This window comes from Polistes canadensis, unplaced genomic scaffold, assembly GCF_001313835.1.
Source record: "Polistes canadensis isolate GaletaPanama2010 unplaced genomic scaffold, ASM131383v1 scaffold_272, whole genome shotgun sequence".
NCBI lineage: Eukaryota > Metazoa > Arthropoda > Insecta > Hymenoptera > Vespidae > Polistes > Polistes canadensis.
The window spans coordinates 163,584-191,180 of NW_014569819.1; the positions used below are offsets into that span (position 1 = coordinate 163,584).

Consider the following 27,597-nt stretch of genomic DNA (forward strand, 5'->3'; position numbering starts at 1 on the left):
ATCTTAATTAAACCCGTCCAAAAAAACAACTTCCCTAAGAGTAAACTTAGTAATTAATTATTATCTATCACACTTAGGATACTGATACCTCCTTATAGTCGTACCAATATATTCGTTCATTATAATTAATTACGTTTGTATGTAAAAAACATATAAATATTATAAAATTACAAAAATAAGTGTTACCAAAAAATATATCTTTTCTTTTTATTTATAAAATTGCACACACACATATTTTATACGCTTTCTTATGGGGGTTACGACTCGAGCAACTCTTTACCTTATGTATATGTTACCGTCAAAGCTGGAAATCCGTCATTGCTAGTAATTCCTCGGATAGGAAACAAAAGATACAGATTTCCGTGGAAATCTCTATGAGTATCTGTCTAACTAATTTCTAGAAAATATAGCCTGAACCTTTGCAAATCGAGTTATAACTCGATAAGGTATTTTACACGTAGGAAAAAGGGAGTACTTTAATTTAATATAAGAGTCATTAGAATCTATTCACTCATAGTATAAACAAATATTTACCAAAACTTTTCAAAGAAATAGCAAAGTTGTACAATTTACAGCATTGCAATCTCTGATAATTCTTGAACTTTTTATGCTTAATTTATAACTTCATATGGTATTCTACGCGTAGACAAAAGAGTGTACTTTAATTTAATATAAAAATCATTAAAATTCATTTGCTAAAAGTATAAAATATATTTACCAAAACTTTTCAAAGAAATAGCAAAGTTGTACAATTTACAGCATTGCAATCTCTGATATTATGTGATCGTATGGCTGCGTGTGTTTGTGTCTGAGAATGTGTTCTTTTTTATGTTGTTTAAATAGTAATTTGATATTCTATGGGATATCAAAGTATTATGTTCGATGCCTAGGATAATCTCTCCAAAAAGTCTTATTTCCGACTTCGTTTGAAGGCTCTTTGCATTCACAGTAATGCCGAGGAATTACTAGCAATGACTGATTTCCGGCTTTGACGGTAACATATATATATACACACACACACACATACACATATATATATTTAAACAAAGTAAAGGCAAACGAGCTTACTAAAAGCTAATTGGATTTTCACAAAGAAAAAAAAAAGATAAAGAGAAAACAAGAGAGAGAGAGAGAGAGAGAGAGAGAGAGAGAGAGAGATAGAGAGAGTGACTTACCAGGTTGAACATCGTTCAATTCGATCCCGACATTGGCCAGGGCCGGAGTTGGTGTTGGCACCCCTTGACTCGGGGAATTACCGTTTCCACCAGTAGTGCTTACCGGCGAAAGTCGATGAGGACTAACACTTGTTTGACTTATGTGAGAACTTGGCACCGATCTGTGTGGACTCAGAAGACCTGGCACGGTTGCTACGTGTAACGGGGAACCACCAGGTGTCGATGCGTGCGAGTGAGATGCATGCGTGTAACATCCGGTACTGGGCGAACGTCTTGCATGATGCCTCGTACTGAAAATTTTTTTCGTCTCCTTTATGTCTCCTCATTTATCATTTTTTTTTCTTTCGGTTAACCTCAGCCAAAGTAGTAAGTGTCATTTATTTTTTATTTGTTCTTTCCCGTACTTTCATTATTTTGTGCAAAATATTTCGGATATATAATTTAGATTATATCGCGAGAAATTGATTATATTTTATTATTATTATTATTCTTAAAAGAAAGAAAGGAAAAAAAACAAAAATGAAAAGAATATTGTTTCAATGGTAAAGCTCAAGACTTTTCAACCGATCTACATATGACTCAATTGAAATGAAAATTTAACAATTAATATTAACGCATATTACATTAAATATGAAATCGCGAATTTAAGCTAATAATAATAATAATAATAATAAGAAGAAGAAGAAGAAAAAAAAACCACACATAAGTTAATACGTAATTTACATACGTACAAGACGATGTTCTTTCTCTCGTGTTAATCGTTCATACGAAACTCGCAGCACGCGGTCAGTTTGAACGCGAGAAGATCGAAAAAGGAAAATAATAGGAAAGAAAAAGAAGAAATGAAAGGAGTCAAAGAAAGAGAAAAAGAAAAAGAAAAAAAAAAAAATAACGAGAACCGCGTGTGATATCGAGCACGCGACACGTTCAAAGGCGTAACAACGAAGTCACGCGATATCGCAGCGGAAAGTTAAGGTCGCGTATATACGCTTGCTGTATAAAACACTTCGAGCGATTTAAATGTCCGTCCAATCGTAGTAAGCTTTTACATATATATTTTTCCTGATAATTACGAACATATTTTTAACCGTTTTTAAAATAAGAGTCTACTAATATTAATAATAATATTGAAAAAGAAAATTTTGAAAGAAAATCTGTCTATTAAAATCGATCAGACTCACTACACATACATACAAATATAAAAGAATTTACAATAATTAAATAAAAACATTGTCTTAAAGGAGTATTAGAATAACAAAATTATATCGCGTTTTTTTTTTTCTGGTAAATTTTTCATTAAAGACAAAAATTGTGACACAGTATACACGTTTTTGTTGTATTGTTCAAAAGTAAAACTATCAAACGCTTTTTAACGCTTAAAACTTTACTGTAATATTATGATCGAACGCGTTGTGTTGAATTAATAGAACAAATAAAAAACAATGTAATTTTATATAATCGGTAAATTGTTTAAAATGTATAAAACAGATTTCTCGTGTTTCAATACAGCTAATATTAGCATTATTTCAATCAAAAATTCCTTGAAAATTATGTCAGCGTAAGAAACAAAGAAAGAAAAAGTTAAACTTAATTAAAATAAATTATAATAAAAGAGACAGAAACAGAGAGACAGAGAGAGAGAGAGAGAGAGAGAGAGAGAGAGAGAGAGAGAGAGAGAGAGAGAGAGAGNAGAGAGAGAGAGAGAGAGAGAGAGAGAGAGAGAGAGAGAGAGAGAGAGAGAGAGAGAGAAAGAGAGAGAGAGATAGAGAGAGAGAGGCAGAAAATTAGAGAGCCAAGCAATTAAATAATGAAATGCGTTTAATCATATCTCGTCAAAATGAAAATGCTTAATTTTCTCGGATGAAAATTTCGTTGGAAATAACGATATATTATATTTCGCGAAAAATAAAAAATCTGAATATTGAATAAAAGATAAATTAAACAATTGTAATTCGAAAGCCTTTAAAATTCAAGGAAAGCATGCGTTTAAAACTAGAGAAAATTCTATAATAAAGATAATATATATATATAGAATATACTTAATATTTCTCGGGTTTCCTTAAAGCCAATGTGTTTCAATTAATTTTGCGATTCGAAAAATGATAAGAACCGGAGATCTGGGTCAGAGTACCGATAAGAAATTCGCCATCGTTAACGTTGTTATATTTTTCTTTGTTACAAAGAACTACCGTTCTGTCAACGTTGACTAAACTACTATTTGCAAAAATAAATATAAAAGAGCAGACAAAGATAGATAGATAGAGAGAGAGAGAGAGAGAGAGAAAAAAAAGGCAAATTAGAAACGACAAAAAAAAAAGGTAAAATTAAAAGAAGAATATATTATAAAAACGATGGAATAATTTTACCTCGATTGTCTTCTAGGTGTCAAAGGTGAACCATGACTAATTTGTCCAAGATTTAGTGCTGTGCTACCGTTAACACGACACGTGTCCACACGTTTCCTTGGTGGATCAGCTTCCAGTTGTCCCCCGGATCCTCTTACACCACTTCTCATTACTTCCAGCTCGTCCTCGCATGCCGGTCTTCTTCGTTTTCTTTCCAACAAGAGAAAGTAGATCACTTTCTCCGTATTATGACTAGAAAAAGAAGAAAGAAGAAAGAAGAAGAAGAAAAAAAAGAAACATGTGGCTAAAAATATTATTGGTTTCCATAACCCCTACCTTCCTCCCACCCCCCTAATTATTTTTTTAAACTTCAAGATAAACAAATAATCTCGAAGAAATATATTTCAATAATGCAATCAAGTTTATATACGCGTTAATAATTACGATAAATAATATTATGATGTATTTATTTTGTTCTATATACAATTAATTATAATATATTGTATAATATATAAAATAAATCATAAAGATTAAATTTTCTTCACGATTATTTGCAATTACGTTACACCTACTGTCATAATTATTAAACGGTAATTTAAAAAAAAAAAGAATGTAAACATTTATTAAGCGCACGTGGACACGCTTTTAAATAAATTTTATATATATTTTATTTAAATGTATATAAATAATTTTCTCTTAAAAAAAAAAAAATGAAGTAGAAAGAAGAATTTAGAATCAAGAATTGAAAACGAAGGATCTCGATAACTCGATAAATATTAGAAACGTTAGATTCGTTATACTAATTAAATAAACGTCTATCCTACTCAATTAAAATGATTAGAAAGTTCTCTTACTTGGGGCTAAGAAGTTCTTGAATTAGTTTATCGCGTTCTTTGAAGCATCCCAAACTGGCAATAGCTTGCAAAACGTCGGGATCGATGGCGTCAACGGACGGAATAACGTGCGTTTGCACCACGTCCATCATCGATAATTCCAATTCTAATTCACCTTTACCTGCTGCCGTTACCCACACGTGCCTATTTATTTCGGCAAGCTGAAACACACAAAAAAGAAAACAATAATTATATTTGTCCGAATTTCATTTCGTTCGAAACGAGATATCAGAGTGTTAACCAAAAGTTCTCGTGCGTTAGTTTTTTTTTTTTAAATTAATAATATTTCCAAAGTTAATTTTTGTACAAAGAGACAATCCATTATGCAATTTATAATACAATAAACGCACGAATTTTTTTCGGCTCATCCTAATGGTATAAATTGAAATTTGACGTTGTTATAATTAATTTGACGCAAATGTCACATTTCAAATCATTCCGAAAAGTTTCACCGTTGTCACAAAACAAAATATAGTAAGTAAAAAATATATATATATTAATTTATTTGATTTGCACATGCTTTAAATCATTCTGATTGATAATGTAGAAACCAGAATTGATAGTAGACACGATCATGCGGTTAGAACAATAAATGTACCGTACATCGAAATTCGATTTACTATTGGATAAGTAGCTTACCGTTAATCTTTTGTCTGGATCAACCTCTATCATTCCTCGAAGTAGATTCTGACATTCGGGTGGTACGAAGTGTGGTATGTAAAACACTCCTCGTTTAACTTTCTCTAATAATTTTCTAAGATTATCATCGTCGAAAGGTAACGCACCAACTAAAAGTGCATAAAGTATAACACCGCAGGACCATACGTCTGCTTTTCTACCGTCGTATTTTTCACCCTGAAAAAAACAAAAAAGAAAAACAAATAAACAAACCACACACACACATTAGAAGAAAAAAAAAATCTTCTTTAGAATTTAAGAACTTTTCTTTTTTTTTAATACACGACAGCAACGAATATATAGAGGATACAATTTTGTTCTCATTAAATGACAATACTTACTCTGATTACTTCGGGACAAGCATAATGAGGCGAACCACAGCTTGTTTCCAACATCGAACCTGCTGGCTGCAACGACGCCATTCCAAAGTCCGCTATTTTAATATTGTTCTTCTCGTCCAATAACAAATTTTCAGGCTTTAAATCTCTATGACTGAAAAAGTCAGAAACAAAAGAAAAAAAAAAAAAAAAAAAAAAGAAGAACAACTTCTGAGTTTGGAGTTCAATTTATAAAACGAAACGTGTGTTCTCGTGTTTCGTTAGTGATAATTATGACATTGGCATAAATATAATCAAAAAAAAAAAAAAAAAGGAGAAAAATTAATTTTTAAAATTTATTTCTAATCACACAAAATGACAACATCACAATCTTAATTTTATTCATTTGTATTTTTCAACTCATGCCAATGTCATAATTTCCATCGGGAATACGCCATAAGGAAACTTTGGTATCTTTTATTCGTTAGCACGAATGAATGGAATATTCGATCGGAGGAAAAGCAATGTTACGAGAGGGGTTGGTGGTTAGGTGTCTTCTTCTTCTTCTTCTTCTACTTCATGTAAAATTAGGTCTAACCCAAGAGAGAAAATATATTCGATTGACGGCACAGTTTTCTTGATACGCTTTGCCAACTAGGCCTTTCCGAACTTCACCCTCACTGTGTGCCCTTTGTTTTGCTTCTTTTTCCCCCCCTTCCCATTTCTCCTCTGTTTCCAAATCCCCCACACCCCCGTTTATTTCACCCCTTAAGAAACGAATCCTTAACCCAATTCGTAGAACTCATAGTAGAGAGAGAGAGACCTAGACCGTTTCGATTACGTAACTGAATATTACGTGTCTACTTTTAATAAACTTCTTAAGAAATTCTAAAGGGGGTAGGTTTTTATAAATTGTATTACGTATTAGTAACATTCACAGGTATTCATAACGTTTGCATTTTATCTTCTGAGTTAAGTGAAAAATTACAAAATTAATAATCAAATTCGCGAATGTTCTCTTATCGAAATTAATAATTAAATATAATATTTAGAAAGAATAATTTTTTTGTTTTAAACTTCAGGATTAATATTGTGTGTTATTAAATTTTGCAGAAGAATATTTCTATTTAACGGGGTTAACGCGTTTTAGAATAAATTTGTATGAATTATTATTAAATGACGGACTAATTGTTTTCTTTTTATAAAAAAGATAAATTTCAATCTCACGTAAAAGTAACATCAGTCGATAAATTTCCCAATATTATAGGAAAATATGAATTTTATGGAAAATATTGTTTCACCCTTCTTCCCGAGTCAGCAAAATCCTTCGCGAATTAAATACATTTTTTCTTCCTGACAGATTTTCTTCTTTATGATAAGAGAAATATGTAACCGAATTATTTGCAGTTGGGATAATAAAAAACATTTATGATTAAACATTAACACTTACCATATGCTATGGCTATGGCAAAAGTCTAATGCGGAAATGATTTGTCGAAAAAACCTTCTGGCCTCTTTCGGCGTTAATCTACCCTTCTTAACCAGATAATCGAAGAGCTCTCCACCTGAGACGTGTTCCAGAACGAGGTATCTGCATAAAAAGTAAGAAACAAAAACAAAAAAAAAAAAAGAAAAAAGAAAAAGAAATTAAACGAACAAGATCAATAAATTATTTCCAATCAAAAAAAAAAAAAACAAAACAAATCTCATTCAAAAAATGTTTCTTTTTGTTGTTGTCGTTCGTTTATAAGAATTACAATATAAAGATGTTCGAATCATAATGAATTTATTAAAGAACACGGATAAATAATAAATTCGTAATTGAAAATGTGATATTGTGTGACTTACAGATATTTCTTATTCTCGTAGACATCAGAAAGGCCGAGAACGTGGGGATGATCTATTAGCTTCATAATGGCGATTTCGCGTTCAACTTTCATCAACACGGACTCCGACAATTTTTCACGGTTGATGATCTTGATCGCCACCTTTTTGCCTAACACGCAGTGAACGCCCAGTTTGACCAGTCCTTTAAAGAAATGATTTAAAAAATATATATATATATATTAATTAAAAACACAATAAATATATTATTTCAATACGAGTATAATATAATATATAATAATCGTAGGATATAATAATAAACGTTTATTTTTCTTTAATCGTTGCATTATTCCCACCCCAATGAAGAATCGACATTTGACATTGTCTCTAAGTACACGAATTATCTGAAATTCTCGTGTTACCTTTAAGTACTTAGATAATAATAAGAAAATACGAATCATTTGATATACCCACACGTACTCAAATTTCTCCTATCCCATTTTACCCTTTGAACCTTTAACTTATCTGCAAGGGGTTCAATTCCATGGGCTGGAATATGAACGCACGTGTACACACAGAAACTTTCTCGAGTAAACATCGTTTATCGAGTGGTTTCATATTTCTACCACTTATATATATATATAATATATAATAAATTGACTAACATAAATTATATGGCTTATAGAACAACAATAAAAAATGACACGAAACAACAAACATACAAAGCTCTCTCTTAATGTATAATATATCCTTTTAAAGAAGTAATTCAAAAAAAATAATATATATAATAATATGTTAAAATATATAAAAGTTTGAAACGTTAAATTGTTGTTGTGAAATCATTTCAAGATTGCTGTAAGAAATTCACCGAATATACCGAAAAATCGTCTAAATATTGATATATATTTGATAGAATTAACGTTATTATTAAATATTCAAAAACGATTATAATTTCCCTCTTTGATCGTACTATTCGTTTAATTGTCATTAAAAAATTAAAATGATAATTCGATTGTAGAATAATGCAAATCTTCTTTCTCATTTTTCTTTCATATTTCCTTTTGTTTCTTTTATTTCTTTCATTTTAATAGATGAATAAGGCTCTTTATTTCTGTGTAAAACACAAAGGTAAGATTACGGAAGGAAGGAAGGAAGGAAGGAAAGTAGAAAAAGGATCGAAGAAAGGAAAGTATCGTTTGTAGTTTCCTGTTATCAAGTATTACACCGTAAAACGTTTGATCAATATAATAATACGGGATTGTGAATAAAAACGGTACTCGCGAATAAGTTCATTAAATCTTCAAAATGGAAATGAGAAAAAAAAGAAAAAAAAAAAGGTATTAATAAATACAACAACAAGAAGAAATCAAACTAAATATGAGCATTATATCGAATTCTTTGAAATACATTTTTACTACAATGGACCACCATTACCCACGTCACCCATTACCTATATATTTCTTATTTTTCTTTTCCCCTATTAATTATTTCAAATAAAAGATTATAAATAATTACTTCGAGAGTTTGTCTAATTATATAAATTCGTAAATAATAACTTTTAAAAACGAGAACTTATTAATATTTCTAATAAAGTACATGTCGAAATGACGAATAATGCAATTGGTAATGTAAGTTATTATACATTTTCTACCATGAATATTTTCCCATTGCATAGTTTTGGTTAATAGGAGGGTGGCTCGATAGAAACGTTTTGCATAGTTGACGATGATATAGCGTTTCCGTTGAATTAATTCGAAGCATCGATCTTTGTTTAAAAGAGAGAGAAAGAGAGAGAGAGAGAGAGAGAGAGAGAGAAATAGAAATAGAATCAGAGATGCATATCTCAAAATGATGACAGTGATTGCATCAAGTCCTTCGACCTTTTTTATTTCCGTTACGAATCTAACAATTCTATTCGAGGTTCACGTACGATCAAAATAACTTGTCATTTGTTATCGGTGATCGAAAATATATGAAAAATTGTCCGATTGATAAAGAATTACTTAACTCGCAAGTTTAACGTTCTAAGAAAATAAAAACGAGAAAAGTAAATATCGTTGGTTATTTCGAGAGACGCGTTCGTCTTGTAATTAAAATTAAAAAGACGAGGTCTGAATCGTTTTTAATGAGAAAAATAATACCCCTCCTTTTTCAAACCATTTATGAACAGAAATAAAAATACGCGTGTGTATATTCGTGTGTGAGTCGTGTATGTGTGTGTGTGTGTGTGTGTGTCAAGTAAGGTAAAACGGTATAGTCTAGACCGTTTTACGAAACGCATAATTAACCTATGAGAGGAGTACTCTTACTTATGAAATTATTTCTCGTCTGCAGAGAGATACGTACGGTGAATACAACCCTTAACACTTTTTTTTACATATGGTTTAAATATATATCCTGTATAATAATTTACTTTTCGTTCAATTATTTTCATTTGAACTTAATTCTTTACGTATATTGATATATATACGTATATGCTCTTTGTTAATTTAATTTGATAAATTTGGAAATTATATCCATGTTAACACCATACTTTATAATGAAATATTTGATTCAACATTATTTCAAAATAATATCATCCGATTGATTTTATTATCAAATAAATGATCCGAAATCTTATTATATATTATTGTAGAAAATTAATTGATTTTTATATTATACGTTATTATAATATTATTTTTATTTTATTTCCTTTAAGGTGTTATCTCTATAGTTGAAATTTAACTTATCAATAAAGTATCAATCGTATTATCACGATATTCGCGTGAAAATGTAGTCGTCACGTATTTCTATGCAATTATGATGGTAACCGTGATTCTATATGGTTATATTCACTATATAATTGACTTAGCAAGACTGTGAGGTAAAGTTATCGTTGACACACTCTACTCCTCTCTCTCTCTCTCTCTCTCTCTCTCTCTCTCTTTCATTATCTTTTGAACACATTCCCGTGTATTCCTAATGCATCTTAGTCTTGCATACGGTGCAACGAGGTAAATTGCCTATTAAAACAGCAATCTCTGATAAAAATGCACAAAATCGGATTCGAATTTAACACACTGAATAATTATTTCTATTAAATTATACGAATATATTTATTTGTCAAGTTGTTAAAAAAAAAAAAAAGAAGTCTAAAAAATATATAAAATGAGTAAGAAAATTATTCATAACAATTGTTATAAATAATAAACAATTGACATTTCCTTGCAATGCAATCTTATTAAATTCTAACGATGCAGAATGTTTTTTTTTTTTTGATTGGAAAAGAGAAATCGCAACGATCCAAAAATTTACCAAGGAAAAAAAAAATCCTTTCGAAACCGTCTACTTTGGTCTACTCCAAAAATAAAAAAAAAAAATAAAAACGGTACTAGTACAGGGTTGAAACAAAAGGGTTCTGCTTTGTTCTCAGAGAATATGCACGTTTCGAAGTGGGAGATGTATTATCGATGGACAACACATCCATCCATAGACTGCATCAACTGTGGCAGATGAAACGTGTTCTAATCGAAGATGGATATTTCAAGGGGAGATATCACACAAGGTTTAGCCTATAGTACAATATCTGACGTGTAATTTCGTGACTGGCATCGACTGGGCCGCACTTTCCACCAAATCGGATAGAATTGCATTACTGCCACGGATGGACATTGAAGTGCACTTTCACTAACGACATGCATCACGCACGATTCATTGATATCGACTCGATAGTAACATTGAATTGTTTCATATTCCCGAAATTCTAATATCTGTTATTTCCTTGTTTTTTTTTTTTTTTCTTATATTTAAACAATTTCATTTAGATACATTTTTATGGGTAAATATATACACGTTTGTATATTGCAAATATTTGAGTATAATTTTATAAGAATATAGTTTCGAGATATGTTAAAATAAAAAAAAAGGAATCCTTAAATGTATTTATGTAAATTTAACCTTGACACGTTTTCCTGTATTTTTGATCACACATTTTACATTAAACTATTATGATTTTTTTATATTTATATATATATGTAGATTATTTAAATTTGTAAAGATACCAATTGTGCTAACAAAAGTATAACAAAATGTTTATTTGGTTACACGCATGCAACGACGAGTTTAACAGAAAATATTACATTAAGGAAGTCCCGTTTATGTCGGCGTAGTTATTCTTGTACATTTGTCAGAATATCTCTCGGAAAGTTTCATACTTGAATCTATGTCAAAGCGTTGGAACTCGACATCCTTTTTTAAGTAATTCCTTCTACCCGATGTTTCTACGTACTTTTTTTATATATACAGAATGACTCAAAAGTCACTAAACCATTTAAAAATAAAATAACATTTTTATGTATGTATGAAAAATTTACATTTATTTAAAAAAAAAAACAATAAATATACTAGTTGGAAATGATCTTTAATTAGCTTTATAGGTTATGTCTATCAAATGACCACCATTTTGTTCTCGAAAATGGTGGGGTCTTGAATGGCCTCTTCTCGCAATGGTCTAGTGACTTTTGGGTTACCCTATATATGAGTAGCTCACTTAATCTTTTACCATTTGACAAAAGAACAGCTTTTCTTTCTCAGCAACTAAATGTATACTCGTACTATACATACCTATGGAATATTTCAGCATAACTATTTTTCATTTTTAAATAAATTGAACTCACGTCCTGATCAAATTTTTTGAATGACGAACAAATAATTGAATGAATTTTCATTGAAGTAATTTCGATAATTTAATTAGAAATGTATTAATTTACCAACGAATTGAAATAACACAAAAGAAAATTAAGGTCAATGTGAAAAATTTCAACATTTAATTCATTAATTGAAAATTAGCGTGCACTTTCAGAAGTGCTTTTTAATTACACGTTCTCTTTTCATCAAAATGTGAAAAGTATAGTAATAGTTAGTTCGAAATCTCACATATACACCCGGTATATCGCGTGTAAGTAAAATACACGTGTGCATACAAGTTCAATGATTATGTTCTTGACTCATCGTCATCGTAGAAAGACGAACGTCTACGTAAGGTTTCGCTGATATTTTTTAATCCGATTGAACCTTTTTTCTTTGACGTAATTGGCTACGTGAATTAGATATAAAGAAAGAAAAATATGAAGAATTTAAACGTTAATATTTCCAATAGAATGGTCGAATGTGAGATACTTGGAATAATAGTACATTTTAATTAAAATCTCGTAATAATCCGATGCATATTGAAATTCATTTATATATTACAACTTTCATCGCTCGACGATTAAATAAATTTTTTATTAAACAAAAATAATAATTAAAAATAATATACACGTCATGGTGTATAATTAAACATTTTATCTAGACAGCTTTCCTTTAAAAAAAAAAAATCATTATCATTCTTTACGATGAATGAACGGTAAACGTATTTTTTTTCTTCTTTCTTTTTTTTTCTTTTTTGTCATTTCGATTTTATTTCCAAACATTTCTCTGAAATCGCCAAGTTTCACCCTCGAAACCATTTTCATCGAGCAATTATGCAAATCGAGAGAATAATTTGTAGTAAAGGGTTCAAATAAAATACAAAATAGAAAAAAAAAAGAAAACGAAAGGTATAAAAAGGACAAAATTTTCTCTTCCTCTCCCTCTGTCACCCTCTCTCTCTCTTTCTCTCTCTCTTATGTTTTTATATCGTAAAAATTTTGGAAAATATACAAATGAGTTTATGAAATGCACTCCTCTCTTACTCGAATCAATTCTTTCCTTTCTTTTTTTTCTATTTTTAATTTCGTCTATTTTTTAAAATACATTTACGAAGATGAAAGGATGGCAGTGGGAGGGGGGGGGGAGGTTTTGCTGATCATAAACATATCGAATTATTTCTCGATATTTTCCAATTTATGTGTTTCATCTAATTATCGATACAATTAATTCGATATTCTCAATTTGTTCTGTTTGTTCTATTTATTTTTTTCCTTTGTTCTTTTAACGATGTTTTTACATGTCTAACATGATTGGATTGCATTATTTGATAGTAGCTATTTTAAATATCATATATCCGATATCCACGTGCGTAAACGTACACGCGTCATTCTGTTCAAGAAATAAAAAATAAAGTACACAAGTTACGTTTGTTATAAGTATAGAACAAGTGAATTAAACGTCTTTGAAATTCTTTCAAAATGTCTATGGAACTGTAGAAAAACAAAACAAGAAAAGAAATTAAACGGAATAAATCATAATATATCGTACAGGAAGTAAGAAAAACTTTTTCGAAAAAGTTTTGGCAATCGAGATTTAGGTCAAATATCATAGTCATGCTAAATCTTTGCCACAATAGGAGTTAGCTTTTATTTCGAAATATATAATATTATCAAGATGGAAAGACGATTAGACGAGAAAGCTTCTTTTTTTTTTCTTCCTTTCATTTCCTACAAGAATTATCACAATTTTACATAATAAAAAGAAAAAAAAAGAGAGAGAGAAAGAGAGAGAGAGAGAAAAATGTCATTCGTACGAATAAGATAATATAATCTTGAAAAGAAACGGGGATGAGAATAAAAGCTTTTTTACAAATTCCAAAAATCTGTCTCTTAGCTTGTACTTTTAGATTTAAAATAAATTCATCTAGAAGAAAGAATTGTTCATTCTATTTGATTAAAAATTACTAACGATTGAATTAAGGGCGTAAACGTTGTTATCGATATTATTTAGATGCAACTTAAAATGATGCATTTTATTATTTCGTTGCATAGTAATAATTTCATTTACACAAACTAGATAATAAAAATATATTTACATGCATATTACATTATCGTATCTAATGTAATCTAGTTTCATTAAAATCTATTCACTTTTAGTATAAAAAATATTTGCCAAAACTTTTTAAAGAAATTGCAAAGATGCACAATTTACAGTATTGCATTCTCTGACATTTCCTGAACTTTACATGCTAAATTTATAACTCCATATGGTATTCTACGCGTAGACAAAAGAGTGTACTTTAATTTAATATAAGTTTTATTAAAATTTATTCACTTTTAGCATAAAAAATATTTACCATATTTTCAATACTGAAGATACCTAGATTATTAAACACTAGTCTAGATAGAATCAGTATTTGATTACGTGTGATAAGATAAGGTGTTTAGGATCAAATTGTATTGTAATATGTTAAGTTTTATTTAAATGTATGACTCTGTAAAAAAGATAGTATGTATTGACACGTGATCTGTAAATGATCAAGTTGCTGATGAAGTCCCCAGTAAGGGACGAAACGTACAACTAGTTCAAATTAATTGTTCATAAGATTTATTAACCGTCTATAACTCCCTTTGAGACTTATATATTAATAACATATTTGTGGACAAGAATATTGATAATTAAGTTAATTTGTTTGTTGCTTTTTTTTCTGAAATATTTTAGAAAGAATCATCGTAGTAAAAATGAAAATACCTTCGAGCCTTGCAGGATATACAGCGTGCTTAAATGTAAGTACGAACCTGTGCTCGTTGTTTCCCTGTACCCTTCAACAAAACGTAATAGCAGAAGGGTGCACCGAAGTATATACACGCTAGCCGCTTTATTATTCAAAGTGTTTGCAGTATGTGAAATGCAATCGACGTTGTGTGTATCTGTGTGTATGTAAATAGGTATATATGTATGCAAGTATGCGTATATATATTTGTATGTGTATGTGATTATGCGTATTTCTGTCTCTCTCTTTCTCTTTCTCTTTCTATATGTGTATGCTCGATATTGAAACGCTCGTAAAAACAACATCCATACTTTTCACTCTGAACTTGTAAATAAAACACGATAGAAAGAGTTGAAGTTTATTCGCGAGGGATAAAAGAAAAAAAAATGAAAAAGAAAATAAAATATTCCAACTGGTCTATTAGATTCGGATTAACATTATCAAGAGATAAGATAAATGTGATGTAATAATCTACTTTTTTTTTGTTGACACTTCATTGCATAGATATGATCATAGATTAAATCTAAGAACGATTCATTTTTTTATTCTTTTTTTTCAGGGAAATAGATTTCTCTGATTTTCGTGGTCGAATTTGTATTATAATTATAATTATATCTACAAACATATTAAATAATGATTTAACGATAAGTATAATGAAAGGAATGTGTATACAGTGAAGGATTGTATTTTTCTTTTTACAAAGACAAAAAATATTATTTGTTCATATTTGCATGAATTTGTATTTACGAATTTAGTATAGTGAATGGAAAATAATGTATGAACGGATGAATAAAAATAGCTTAAAATTCTATTGTTTTTTGTTTCATGGTTAATTATATTATAAGAATAATAGTTTGAACGTATGTATTAAGATTCAAAACTAAACAAATATATTTAATTCTATCGTTTGGACATGCTCATTCTTTCTCTTTTCTGAACAAATTCGATCGCGAGGGAATCCCATTTACCCGAAGCATCTTTCTTATTCTAACCGACGGAATGCAGTAAAGGTGGATGGTGATGCTTTCGCGAAGAAAGAGCAAAGCTCGTTGCCGTTGCAAATGGATCTTTCAAACAACGTTAAAAGATTCAAAGCCATTCAACTTTTTTATTTCTATCCCTTTTTCTTTTCTAACTGCTTTGAAATCAAATCTTTCCCCAAAAAAAAAAAAGAAAACTTTCATATTTTTCTATCTACTTTTCTTTCATTAGTTTTTTCCTATCTACAATAGATATTCCAATTAAACACCGGAGGATTTAAATATTTAAATTGTAAAAATATGAAAAAATATGAAACACGAAATCTACGTAAAAGTATGTAATAATATGTACAAATATGTATTCCCATTATACGAATACATAATTCAATATATATCGTTGTATATAAATTTTAAACACAAATCAAGAAACGTGTAATCGAAAAAAAAAATAATAAAATCAAATTTTATTAAATTAATTCTTGAAAAAAAATAATTTATAATTTACTAATTCAAACGAAAATAACGAATAATAATATATACTCTCTACTGGTTTAAATTGATACATTTGAATTCCATCAATTATAAACATTATTTAATTACCTTATATACATAAAATAAGAAGATCTAAACTATACGTTAGAATATATTTGTTTATCAACAAATTAAGTCAGAAAAAATTGTGGAAAAAAAAAAGTGAAACGTATCAAGCTGTCATAGGGATAATTTCCGTACTCGTGATTCTAAGAAGAATTGAATATAAATGCCAGTTAATCGTCTACGTGTTCACATATTATAAGAATCTTATGAGAATGGTGTTAATCACACCTTACCGAGAGAACAACGTTGCACCGATTCATCTCTTTAGTCTACCACCTTCGATCCTATTGATTTTTCGCGTCACGCCCATTCGTCCAATCCGCGTACTCTCTTTGCTGCACCGTTTAGTACCTCTCTCAAGAGAATGCTATTGCAACTATAGTATATCCTTCTTTCGTTAATGTCTTCATCGATTACTTACAGTTCGACCATTGTACACGCACCAATACATATACAGATACACGAAAATGTATACACATGTATATGTATATGTATATATATATATATATATATATATACACAAGCTTATAATTCAAACCATGTTCATGGCACGACGTCCAGCTATTTCATTACTCATTCCTTGACTAAGGAATTTAGAACGTCGAATAGAATTTCATTCGTCCTATCAACATATCTTATTGTCACATACCTCAAATAAATCTTATTTTATCAAATAGTAATAGTTCATTGCGAACACCATAGTCTAAACATTTGAATAAGTTGATTTGGGTCATCAATATAATTACTTTTTATTTTATATTTAATTTCTAATTAGTTAGAGGAAACATTATTATTACTCTAAGGAAAAATTAAAAGATTAATTATGGTAAAATTAAATGAAAATTGTTACTTTATTTTCTTTTCATTCGTTTTTACTTCATTGTTATGATAAATTTTATTACACGTTTCTGCTTTCTTTCATTATTATCGAATATAATTCTTAACCATTTCATTGATTTCATGTTCCCTTTTTGGTCTAATAAATGTTCTAATAATATCATTGATTACATTTGATCGCACCTACTTATTAGGCCTTCCAAAGTCTCTAATTGTCTGTGACAGAGTTTACACGCTCTATTATCTAAATTTAGCCAGTATTTATCACCACATTGCCACCACATGTTACTCTTGCTACCACCTTTTTGGCTATCATTAACGCCATTTCTTGTAACATATTTCAATGTTCCATAATCTAATGAATATATGTATGTATCTAGTTTATATTATCTTATATATTTATCTTGTATCTAGAATTTCAATCATATTAATCTCACGTTTGCTGATATTTACAATTTTAATGATAATCCAATTTGAAACCTCTAAAGGATTATAATGATCCAATATCAAGTCCAATAAGTGATAATCTGTTTTAATTACAACGTTATAACTACCGATAATTTGATGATAAATGGATAAAATGTTTTACCTGTTCTTACGTTCTTATTTTTTCTTTTATTATTTATTTTTTTTTTCTGGTAATATTTTAATTACATTTTCTATATGAACTAAAATTGTATTTCACGAGAGACTTTATGAGTTAACGATGATGTACTGTTATTTCTTCTACCATTCATTATGCTACACTAATCTGGTATATGTAAGGGTGTTGTACTTCAAGTATACTTTAATTAGGTATATGTATATACATATATATATCACGTTGGTTTGGGTTGCCTCAAACTTTTCGCGATACCTTGGCTCTGTTTATAAAACTTTGATTTTTCTTTTACTTTGGCCTTAAAAATGTAGGAGAATATATTTGTTGTTCGATAACACTATCTAATGGCTAATATTTTTCTTTCTGTTTTTTTTCTTTTTTCACACTTGTTGAGTATATTCACATAAGCAACTTTTAAATTCTACAATTGAGATAAAGTAAATTTAAGTGGTGGTTGTTTTCGATATGACCTTGTTTCCGAAATACTTATAAAATTTCTACTTTTCTTTTTAACAAAATGTTTTCTTTTGCAATAAAATTAATATCAATGTAAAAATTTAATAATTCTAAAATATGTTACCGCGTGTAAATGAATTTTAAAATATTGCATTGCAAACGAAAAATCAATTATTTAAGATTGACGATGGGAGTACGAATACTTTTGTGATTCACTGTATACATAGAAATACAATACAAAACGAAATAAAAGATCATGTTTTATTGAACCCCCCACAATGTACTAGATACGCAAGCGACGTAAAAGTAAGTTCAAACTGCAAGAAAAAGATAGAAAAGGAGATCAAGAGATCGAAAAATCGTAAAAGCGAATATCTTCGAAAGAGATACGACTTCTCGATTAACTTTTATTTCCACGATGTTTCGCGCGAACGCGACAACAAATTTATTATTTCACGTTTATTTGTTATAAAGAAAAAGATTATACCTATCATTAAATGGGTCAACAAGATTTAACGTTTTCTGTTAGATTTTCATTTACAAATAATTGTGATATTATTATCAAAAAAATTAGAAAATGATAGAAAATCCATCGATTCCATCGATAGAAAAATTTCGAAATAAAATCTGAACAAATGTTACGATAAATAAAAGAAAAAGAAATAAAATAAAATAAAATATAATACGTGATTATATAAAAATTTTCGAAGAGGATTAATAACGTCGAATTTGGATATTACAATTTCTCTGATTATAAATTTAATTGAAAGATCCTTATTAAAATAATTATTCACTGACAATCCTTTCTTTTATTTAACTCAACGATAAAGAAACCGATCTTTCTGTTTAGTATCTTCTTGTCTCGTGACGTTGCGTTGGAAACTACCAAGAGGCGTCGTTGACTATTCCCGTTTCCTGTTTCTCTTTGATACGGTCTAGCTATTGTTTCACAGAACAAAAAAAGAAAAAAAAGAGAAAAAAAAGAATAAGAGAATGCCACGATTAATACATTATGTGAATTAGCTATACACTCCTCTGGCTGTTTTTGTGCGTATGTATATAAATAAATAGGCATGTACATATTTAAATAGTATAAATATATACTTTCTACAATAAGAAATTAACCCTTTAAACAAAAACGTAAATGATACCCTACAGAGTATCTTCATTTATCCTAATTTTGAACAAATTCAGTAAATGCCAATAAAACATCATTTATTCATTCGCACACAATTAAATTTCCTTCCAATCAATCGAACAAACTTGTGTTTTTCCATTTTTTTTTATCTATACGATAAAAAAAGAAACGAAAAAAAGGAAAAGTAAAAGAAAAAGAAAGACAGGAAATAGTCACCTTTCCACTTGGGTTGTCAAACATAGAAGTTGACAAGCGCACGAAGCTTAGGATGATTGCAGAGATATTTCCACGGAACAAATATATCATAGTTTTATCGATATCCTTTGTTAAAAAGAAAAAAAAAGAAAAGAAAAAAAGAAAAAGAAAAGAAAATGAGAAAGAAAAAAAGAACATTAAATCAAAGGGCGAATCCTTCACACAGGATTAAACAGAACGTGTCGCTAAAACAGTCTCTTTGCTATATATATGTGTGTAGTATATACATTACGTATAATACGTATATATGTATACGTATTGTTAACGTTTATTTTTCAGCGTATGCTTTATACTTCAGCCACGAATAGCCGATTGAGAGGTATTTTAGGATTGAAGAAAATCAAGATCGAAATAATCCGATCCATAGTTTTCCAAAGTGTTTTTTCAACCGAATACATACTTATCATATTTTTTTCTCCCTCTTTCTAATCATTATATAAATCCAATCGCACTTAAGAACAACAAAGACTTTGAGTGAAGTCCACTTTCTTGAATTCTTGAATGTATGCATGCATGTATGTGTGTGTGTTTGTGAAACGATCGAATCGTACAGTTGTACAATATAAAACCTCTAAAAGTTACTTTATTATTCATAAAACTTTAGTACCTCCGTCAATTCAGAAAATTCAACTAAATTCTATCAACGACAACTCGTTTATTGAAGTTAGTGCATCAGATGGAAATACAAGGAACGATGAAAGATAACAAGTACAATTATATATTTCCTCGTTAATTAAAATTGACACGTGTGAGTGTACATGCTTCAAGCTGAAAAAGTGTGTAAGTACATCGTATCGTATCGCCCAAAGGGTTGATACAATCCCTCAAAAATGAACTCGTCAACCAACATAGAACGTCTAACGAATGTTATTGAATAGATTATAAAAAAAACATCGGTAAGTATATTTATTAAATGTAGATAAGTATAACACATATAAATAGATATAGTATCATTCATCTATTCATTACATACTACGTGTATATATGTATGTAGGTATGTATGGCATATGGTCGTTCCACTTTCCAGCAGGGTCGAGTATGCTGTTTCGATTTCATAAAAATAAGTAAGAAGAAACTTGGTCGAAGAGTTAGGGCTAGGGAAATATTACTATCCCCTCCCCCCCCTGAGCCCCCAGCTCCCAGCCCCGTACCACCCCAGATTGAAGATCATTGTTAGATAATAAAAAGGAAAGAGGAAAGAAAGAAAAAACGGAAAAACAGCAAGACTTACCGGTCTGCCCTTTACCCAAGGTCTTTTCAAGGCGATAAGGGCCGACATACTGATGAGTCTCCTGGGTGTTGGACCCGACGGGGCTTTCCTTGCCCTGCATCGCAGCCGAGCCACTTTCTTCTTGGTCCGCCAGGTTGAATAGTTTATCCCGCTCGTTCGCGGGTTCTCTACCCTTTATAGAACCTTGATTTCTTTTATCCTTATTGCACCGGCTTTCGAAGCCAATTCTCTTTTATCTATTTCTCTTATTTTCCTTTTTTTTTTCTTTTTTTATTTCTAACCTCTCTCTCTCTCGTCTTTCGCACTATATCACTTCTTCCTCCTGACTTTCCTCGATTGCACAAATCGAATCATCGCGTCCTACCGCGACGTATGAAACATCAAAAATCTCTCTTATTTCGACAAATCTTTTTTTTAACGCACGCACAACGAACTAAGAGGACGCGTTTTCTTTTAACTTGAGAACACATCGGTATATATCACTTTTTTTTTCCCCCTTTGATTTTTACACGTCGATAATTTATTAGAAATTCTTATCATCGTGATAGATATATGACAATTGGGGGAATTTTAAAGGAAGGAAAATTAAAGAAGAGGAAGAAGAAGAACAAGAAGAAGAAGAAGAAGTAGAAAATGAAAGAGGAGGATAAAGGATACGAAGAGATGTTATATATTATGTTAGATAATAACAACAACAATAATCATAATGATGATGATGATGATGATGATGATAATAATAATAATAATAAAAACAAATAAAGAAAAAGATAAAGAACACTGTTGATCAGATCGAGTCACGACGATGATCTACTTCTTCTCTTCCTCGTCGTCGTTTACGTCGTCGCGTCTCCTCGTAACTGCACCTATCAGGTAACAACATCTCGTCTTCTTCTCACGTGAACGACGGTGACGATGACAACAACGACGACGACAACAGTAACAACGATGACGACGACGACGACGACGACGATAACGATGATGACGACGACGACGACGACGATGACGACGATGACGACGATTTTTTGATTACTCGACGTATATTAATTAACCCAACGACGTCTCCGATGAAATAATCTTCCCTGGACGAAGTAACGTTAGACGCCATTGCGAACACCAGGGAGTATAATAACCGGTGGATTTCTAATAACACGAATCGTCTTGGAATAATATTTTATACGATCGAATCGAATGATTAATATTATAACGATTATTCGAAAAATAAATCGAATATTATCGCGCGTCGCGTTAAACTTTTTAGACAACGGGAACGTTCATTTGTCATAATAAATCCTTCATTTTACTTTTTTTCTTTCTTCTTCTTCTTCACCAAATTGGACGGATAAGGAAGAAAATAAAATAGATGGTAAGATATATATATGTATAGAGAGAGAGAGAGAGAGAGAGAGAGAGAGAGAGCGAGAAAGAGGGGGTAGGGGGAGAAAGAAAATTATTCAAAAATGAAAGGAACAAATAAAGATGAGAAAACGCGCACGGTACACACTCGCGAATATGATATAACCTTCGTTTACTTCGACCGTTCCTCCTCCACCTTCTCTTCACTCTTCACCCTTTACCCTCACCCTCACCCTCACCCTCACCCTCTTTTTCCACCCACCAGCACCCTGTGCGCACTCATACACCACCACCACCACCACCACCAGTAGTAGTAGTAGTAGTAGTAGTAGCAGTAACAGCAGCCAGCAGCAGCAAGCAGCAAGCAGCACAAGCACAACCAGCAGCAAGCAAACACGAGAAGAGCACCTGCAGCACAAGACGGCACCACTCTACGACGACGGCACTAGCCACTGCCACCACCGATCACGATATATCACTAAATTCTCTAGTAGTAACCAGTAATAATAGTATTAGTAGTATTAGTAGTAGTAGTAGTAGTTGCAGCAATAGTAACAGTAGCAATAGAAGGACGGTCCTTTTCCTCTTTGTAGTAGAACATAGGCCCTAGTCTATTCCTCCCTGACATGTTAATCCAATCTTCAACAGAGCTCAAAAGAATCTAAGTGATATTTTCCAAAGTTTTCGGACTACACACACACACACACATATATATATATATAATCTTTTTTTTTTCACAATAATAATATATCCAATTTTTCTTATTCTTCTTAATCTGTTTATCTTTACTTAGTCTTCTTCACGTGTAGTAATTCTACCGCTTCTTCTTCTTCTTCTACTTCTTATTATTAATATATATTTCTTCTATTACTTCCTCTTCATCTTCTTCTTCTTCTTCTTCTTTCTCTCTCTCTTTTCCTTCTTCCTGTAATATCTTCTTCCTTTTTTTGTCACTTTTTTGTTCACTCGTTTCTCGTCAGGGATCCAGCCCTGTCGTGTACGCGGATGATAGGAGCCGACGACGAAGCACGGCGCTCCCAGTTCGATTACGTGTTTGCTATAGAAGGGCTGTATGCGCGCGCACCCCCACGCCCCCTCCCCCCCCACGAAATTCACCCTCTCTCTCTCACCCTCTCTCTCTTTCTCTCCTTCTATCTATCTATCTCTCTCTCACTCACTCTAGCTACTTCTCTTCCTCTCTCTCTCTCTCTCTCTCTCTTTTTCCTTCTTTCTATCTTTCTCGGGCACCCTTATTCCATGTTTCCCCTCTCTTTCTATCTTACACAAGTATTCACCACCCTCTGGCGCGCGCCACGCGAGCGCAGCAGCCTTCGGAAGGGAGTCAGACGACCCCCGGCTTTGGAAAACGTGGCGGAAAGACTCTTCTCGGCCGGTGTTGGAGGCCTCTCTCTGTCGGGGGTGGTTTCGAACCACAGCGTCGGTACAAGCCTAACCTTTTTTGGTTCGTGTCTGTGGTGTCCACGGAGAACACACTGGTGAGAGGGGGGTGGGTGGGAAAGGGAAGATCCCGGTGAGAAGTAATGCGTTAATACTATTTCGATTACATTTTCTTTTTCAATCGATGATACAATCGTTCAACATATTTTTCTTTTTATCTGATTGATATCAATTATACAAACAGAATTAAAATATTTAATTGTATGTATATTTATGTGTGCGTGTGCGTGTATGTACAAGATGATGAAATTTTCGAGATAGTAAAGTCAATTAGTTTTGTACTATTGTTATTGGCCGTTCATCAAATTAATGTCAATTATAAAACGAATATAACATCGTCTATTTAATAGATACGTTAATAGATATACGTTATACGTATCGATGGTTTACTGATAGATGAAATTTTGGGAGACAGAAAATCTAATTAATCTTGTATTATGGTTTTTAGTTATTTACGTTAATTACAAATTAAAAATATTATCCAATATTTGATTAATATGTTAATGTTTTTTTTATTGTAACAGAATGTTATATTTAAAATCGTTAAATAAAATTGATTAGATTTGTGCATTTTAATTACGAATAGAAATTAGAATCTTTTGATACGTGTCAATATTGATTTATTAATATATGTGTATGTATGTACATTTATTTAACTTTTTTCGTATTGTTTAAATAATTTTTTCATTTTATATATATAGAGTATATAATGCATAAATGTATCGCAAAATACGAGAATAGATAAAACTAATTGGACGGAAATAAACATCAATACGATCAATACGATCGATAAATTTCAATGAATGAAATTTCAATGAAAGTCATTTCCATAGGTAATACCATTTATGTCAAATCTCACGTATTTATTTCGTTCTAGAGAAGTTGGTGCTGCAACACGAGTCGTGAGATTTTTGTCAACAACTCGTTCCTGCAATACATTATTTTGATCACGTTTGCATGTATCCAAATACACAAGTATATACAACCCGTTTCATAAAGAATCTTACAGGGTTTTTCAAAAATCGCTTTAGTAAAATAAAAACATTATTATATTTTTATTACCAGTTATTCAGAATAATAGGATTCATGGACCCATATTTTTGTTTAATCGATACCGTAACTGTAAACATGTAATATGCAATGTATTAACAAAATTTATATCTTCTAATGAATAAGAAAAATATTGCAATTTTATTAAATAAAAATATTCAAGTTTGGGGTCTATTGTTTTTATTTCCTTGGTAAAGCAACTTTTGAGATATCCTGTGTTTTAATGCATAGCCTAGTGCATCCCTCATATGCATTGCGTAAAATTATGAAACGAGTATAATCTAATGTTTCTTCGTTGATGTGAAATCGTATAAAATGGATAAAAAGTTGTCGATCTGAACGTGGAGACAAATCATTGAGATTAGATAAAGAAAAAATAGCTTAGGAATAATCAAATTAGAAAGTCCAATTTTGTTTTTCCTTTCGCGAGATAGAAAAATGAAAATTGCATAAGATTTTTCTATTAAATCGTCACGAGTTTGTCATTTCAATTAATTAATTATTGTAAAAGAAAAAACAACTTTCTCTCGAAATCGATAACAATTTGTTTTCGCGGTCGATAAAATAGATTTGATTGGAAAAATTTCTTCTTGAAAAATTAGTCATTCTCATCAAGGGAGTATTAAAAGAAAGAAAAAGTAAAAAAGAAAACTTTCAAAGGATGGTACCGAAGGTAAGTGGAAGAACAATTAAGACTAATTTTTTCTTTTTCTTTTTTCATCTGTTCTTTTTGTCCAGTACCTCCGAGTTCTTCATTTAGATCAGATTATCTGAAGCCTTACGATTAGTTCGAAGAGAACAGAACAAATAGACAATTGGACGGAATAAAATTAGCATTGAAGGAGGAGTTTATTTTATTGGTGTTGGACGATGAAAAATATATAAATTATTATCATTAAAAAATCTTACAATATTAAATACACGAACTTGAATTATGTATATACAATGCATAAAATAAAATAATAAAAGAAAAAAAAAAGAATATTCTGCATAGTATAAATGCATATTTACAAAGAATTTCCTTTCAAATGATTTTATAAATAGGCGGCCTTGTACTATCCACCCACGATACGAAAGGAAACTAAAATAATTTTATTCTCGTTATAAATATTAACGAGATTATACGCTAATAATAACAACTAGTGTGTAGGAAAGTATTAAATAGGTATCACGAGGAGTTGGATGAGCATGATATAATATTAACTGATGGATGTATTAGGGATTAGACGTTTCAGTTAGACGGACTAGTCCTGTTAGGGATAGAAGTTAATCACTCATCGTATAAATTATGGCAACGTTGGTAATTTGATATTTATGATGGTAGGTAATCTACTGAATTAATACTAAAATTCTCGACAATTCGAATGTACAATTACAAAAACATTTCTGAATCTTCCAAAAAATGATGAGTAGAACTTAGGACGACAAAAAGAAAAAAGAAAAGAAAAGAAAACGAGTGATGAAGAAAAAAATGAGGAGAACAATCAACGCAGATGAAGGACGATGGATGATGATTCATTGAGAGAAAGATCAATAGACGTTGTTGAGTTCATTCTTTGGATAATCTGTGAATGTATTAAACGCGTTTAACCCTTGGAGGAATAAAAGGAGAGAACATTTAAAGCAGCTACTTTTCTCGATGAGAAGAGACGTGCGTATAAATATGGAAGGAAAATTACCCTACACGCCATCCGTGGCGTAAGTTCCGAGGACATTCTGGTGGTACGTGGGGTAAGGGTGAAGATGAGGGTGGGGTGGGGAGTACGACGACGAATGCAATATAGATCGACGAGGGACGGAAAGGGAAAGGTAGGTAAAGAGGAAGGTAAAGGTAGGGAGGAAAGAAGAAAGATAGGTTGAGGGTTGGAGATGAGTGCGAGAGAGAAAAGTAGGAGAGACTGAACGTTAAAGTGAAAAAGAGAGAGAGAGAGAGAGAGAACAGGATGGTGCGATGAAGGGAGAGGATAAGAGGGACAGAAAAGGACAGAATAAGAGAGAGTTGGTGGCACAAAGAGGAGGGTGCAGACCGAGGATCGATAGGTATATAGAAGAGCAGAAAGGAACACAGGAAACGTCTGACACCGGAAAGCTCCTGGGAACGGAACATGGCTTCTTATATAGCAAACTCTCCGTTTCCTTTATCTTTTATTTTTTTCCTATTTAATATTTTTTATTTTAGTTAGATGCAAATCTATAATTATAGCAATCTTTTTTTAAAGCGACATATATTCTCGAAATTAATCATTAGGAAAAGTTAACATTCTCAATGAACTATGAATTACCTCTCGATAACGAGAGATAAGTAGATTTTCTCATTAATGAAATTTATTCATCATGAATGGATTATATCTAACAAAGTTTAAGATCTGATATAATATAATTTATTATAATTTTATATAAGATGGTTATCGTTTAATTTAACACACGATTTTTTTTAATCCTAAACTCTTTGTTCAATTTTTTAATGAGAGAACAAAAGAAGATAATGGAAGAGGAAAGAGATGAATAAGATCTTTCGATCAGGTATATATATACATACTACATTTTCGCAAATAGGTGTCGTTCCGTATAGTTTCCCATGGAAACCTTGGACAAGGAAGGAAAATAAATTGGTAAACAGTAGGGTGCCCGAGGCATTAGAGATGAATGGAAGTATCTATATCTACTACATACGGAACGTGTATAAGCTTTGTTTCACGCATGCGTTTCCATATGTCCCGAGATTGAGAAATCAAACAAAGACAAAGAGGGAGGGAAAGTAGGAGAGAAAAAGGAGAAAATATCGTGTGTTTCGGACTTTGACGATTTCTAACAAAATTTCAATCAAAGCGAATTAATTAAACCCCCAACCCAAATGAAATAGGAAAATAAAAACTTTATGTTTTAGCCATTGAACGAATTTTTCTTCTAAAGGAAAATTCTACACTCTCTCTCTCTTTCTCTTCTTACATTTATTTATTAAAAAGAA

The 27,597-nt window shown here is 31.1% G+C and overlaps 1 protein-coding gene across 3 annotated transcripts in view; it reads right to left on the reverse strand.

Moving 5' to 3' along the window:
• Positions 1-22,126, reverse strand: part of LOC106790953 (serine/threonine-protein kinase BRSK2) — a 33,905-nt gene extending 11,779 nt beyond the window's left edge. For all 3 annotated transcript variants that reach the window (XM_014756238.1, XM_014756236.1, XM_014756239.1), the window contains exons 1-8: positions 20,769-22,126; positions 7,257-7,437; positions 6,859-6,999; positions 5,433-5,583; positions 5,053-5,268; positions 4,375-4,574; positions 3,542-3,772; positions 1,176-1,465 (exon numbers count right to left, since the gene is read on the reverse strand). In XM_014756238.1, coding sequence (XP_014611724.1) covers positions 1,176-1,465; positions 3,542-3,772; positions 4,375-4,574; positions 5,053-5,268; positions 5,433-5,583; positions 6,859-6,999; positions 7,257-7,437; positions 20,769-20,868 — 1,510 coding nt within the window. In that variant the 5' untranslated portion in view covers positions 20,869-22,126. The remainder of the gene's footprint in view (positions 1-1,175; positions 1,466-3,541; positions 3,773-4,374; positions 4,575-5,052; positions 5,269-5,432; positions 5,584-6,858; positions 7,000-7,256; positions 7,438-20,768) is intronic.
• Between the last annotated feature and the right edge of the window lie 5,471 nt (positions 22,127-27,597).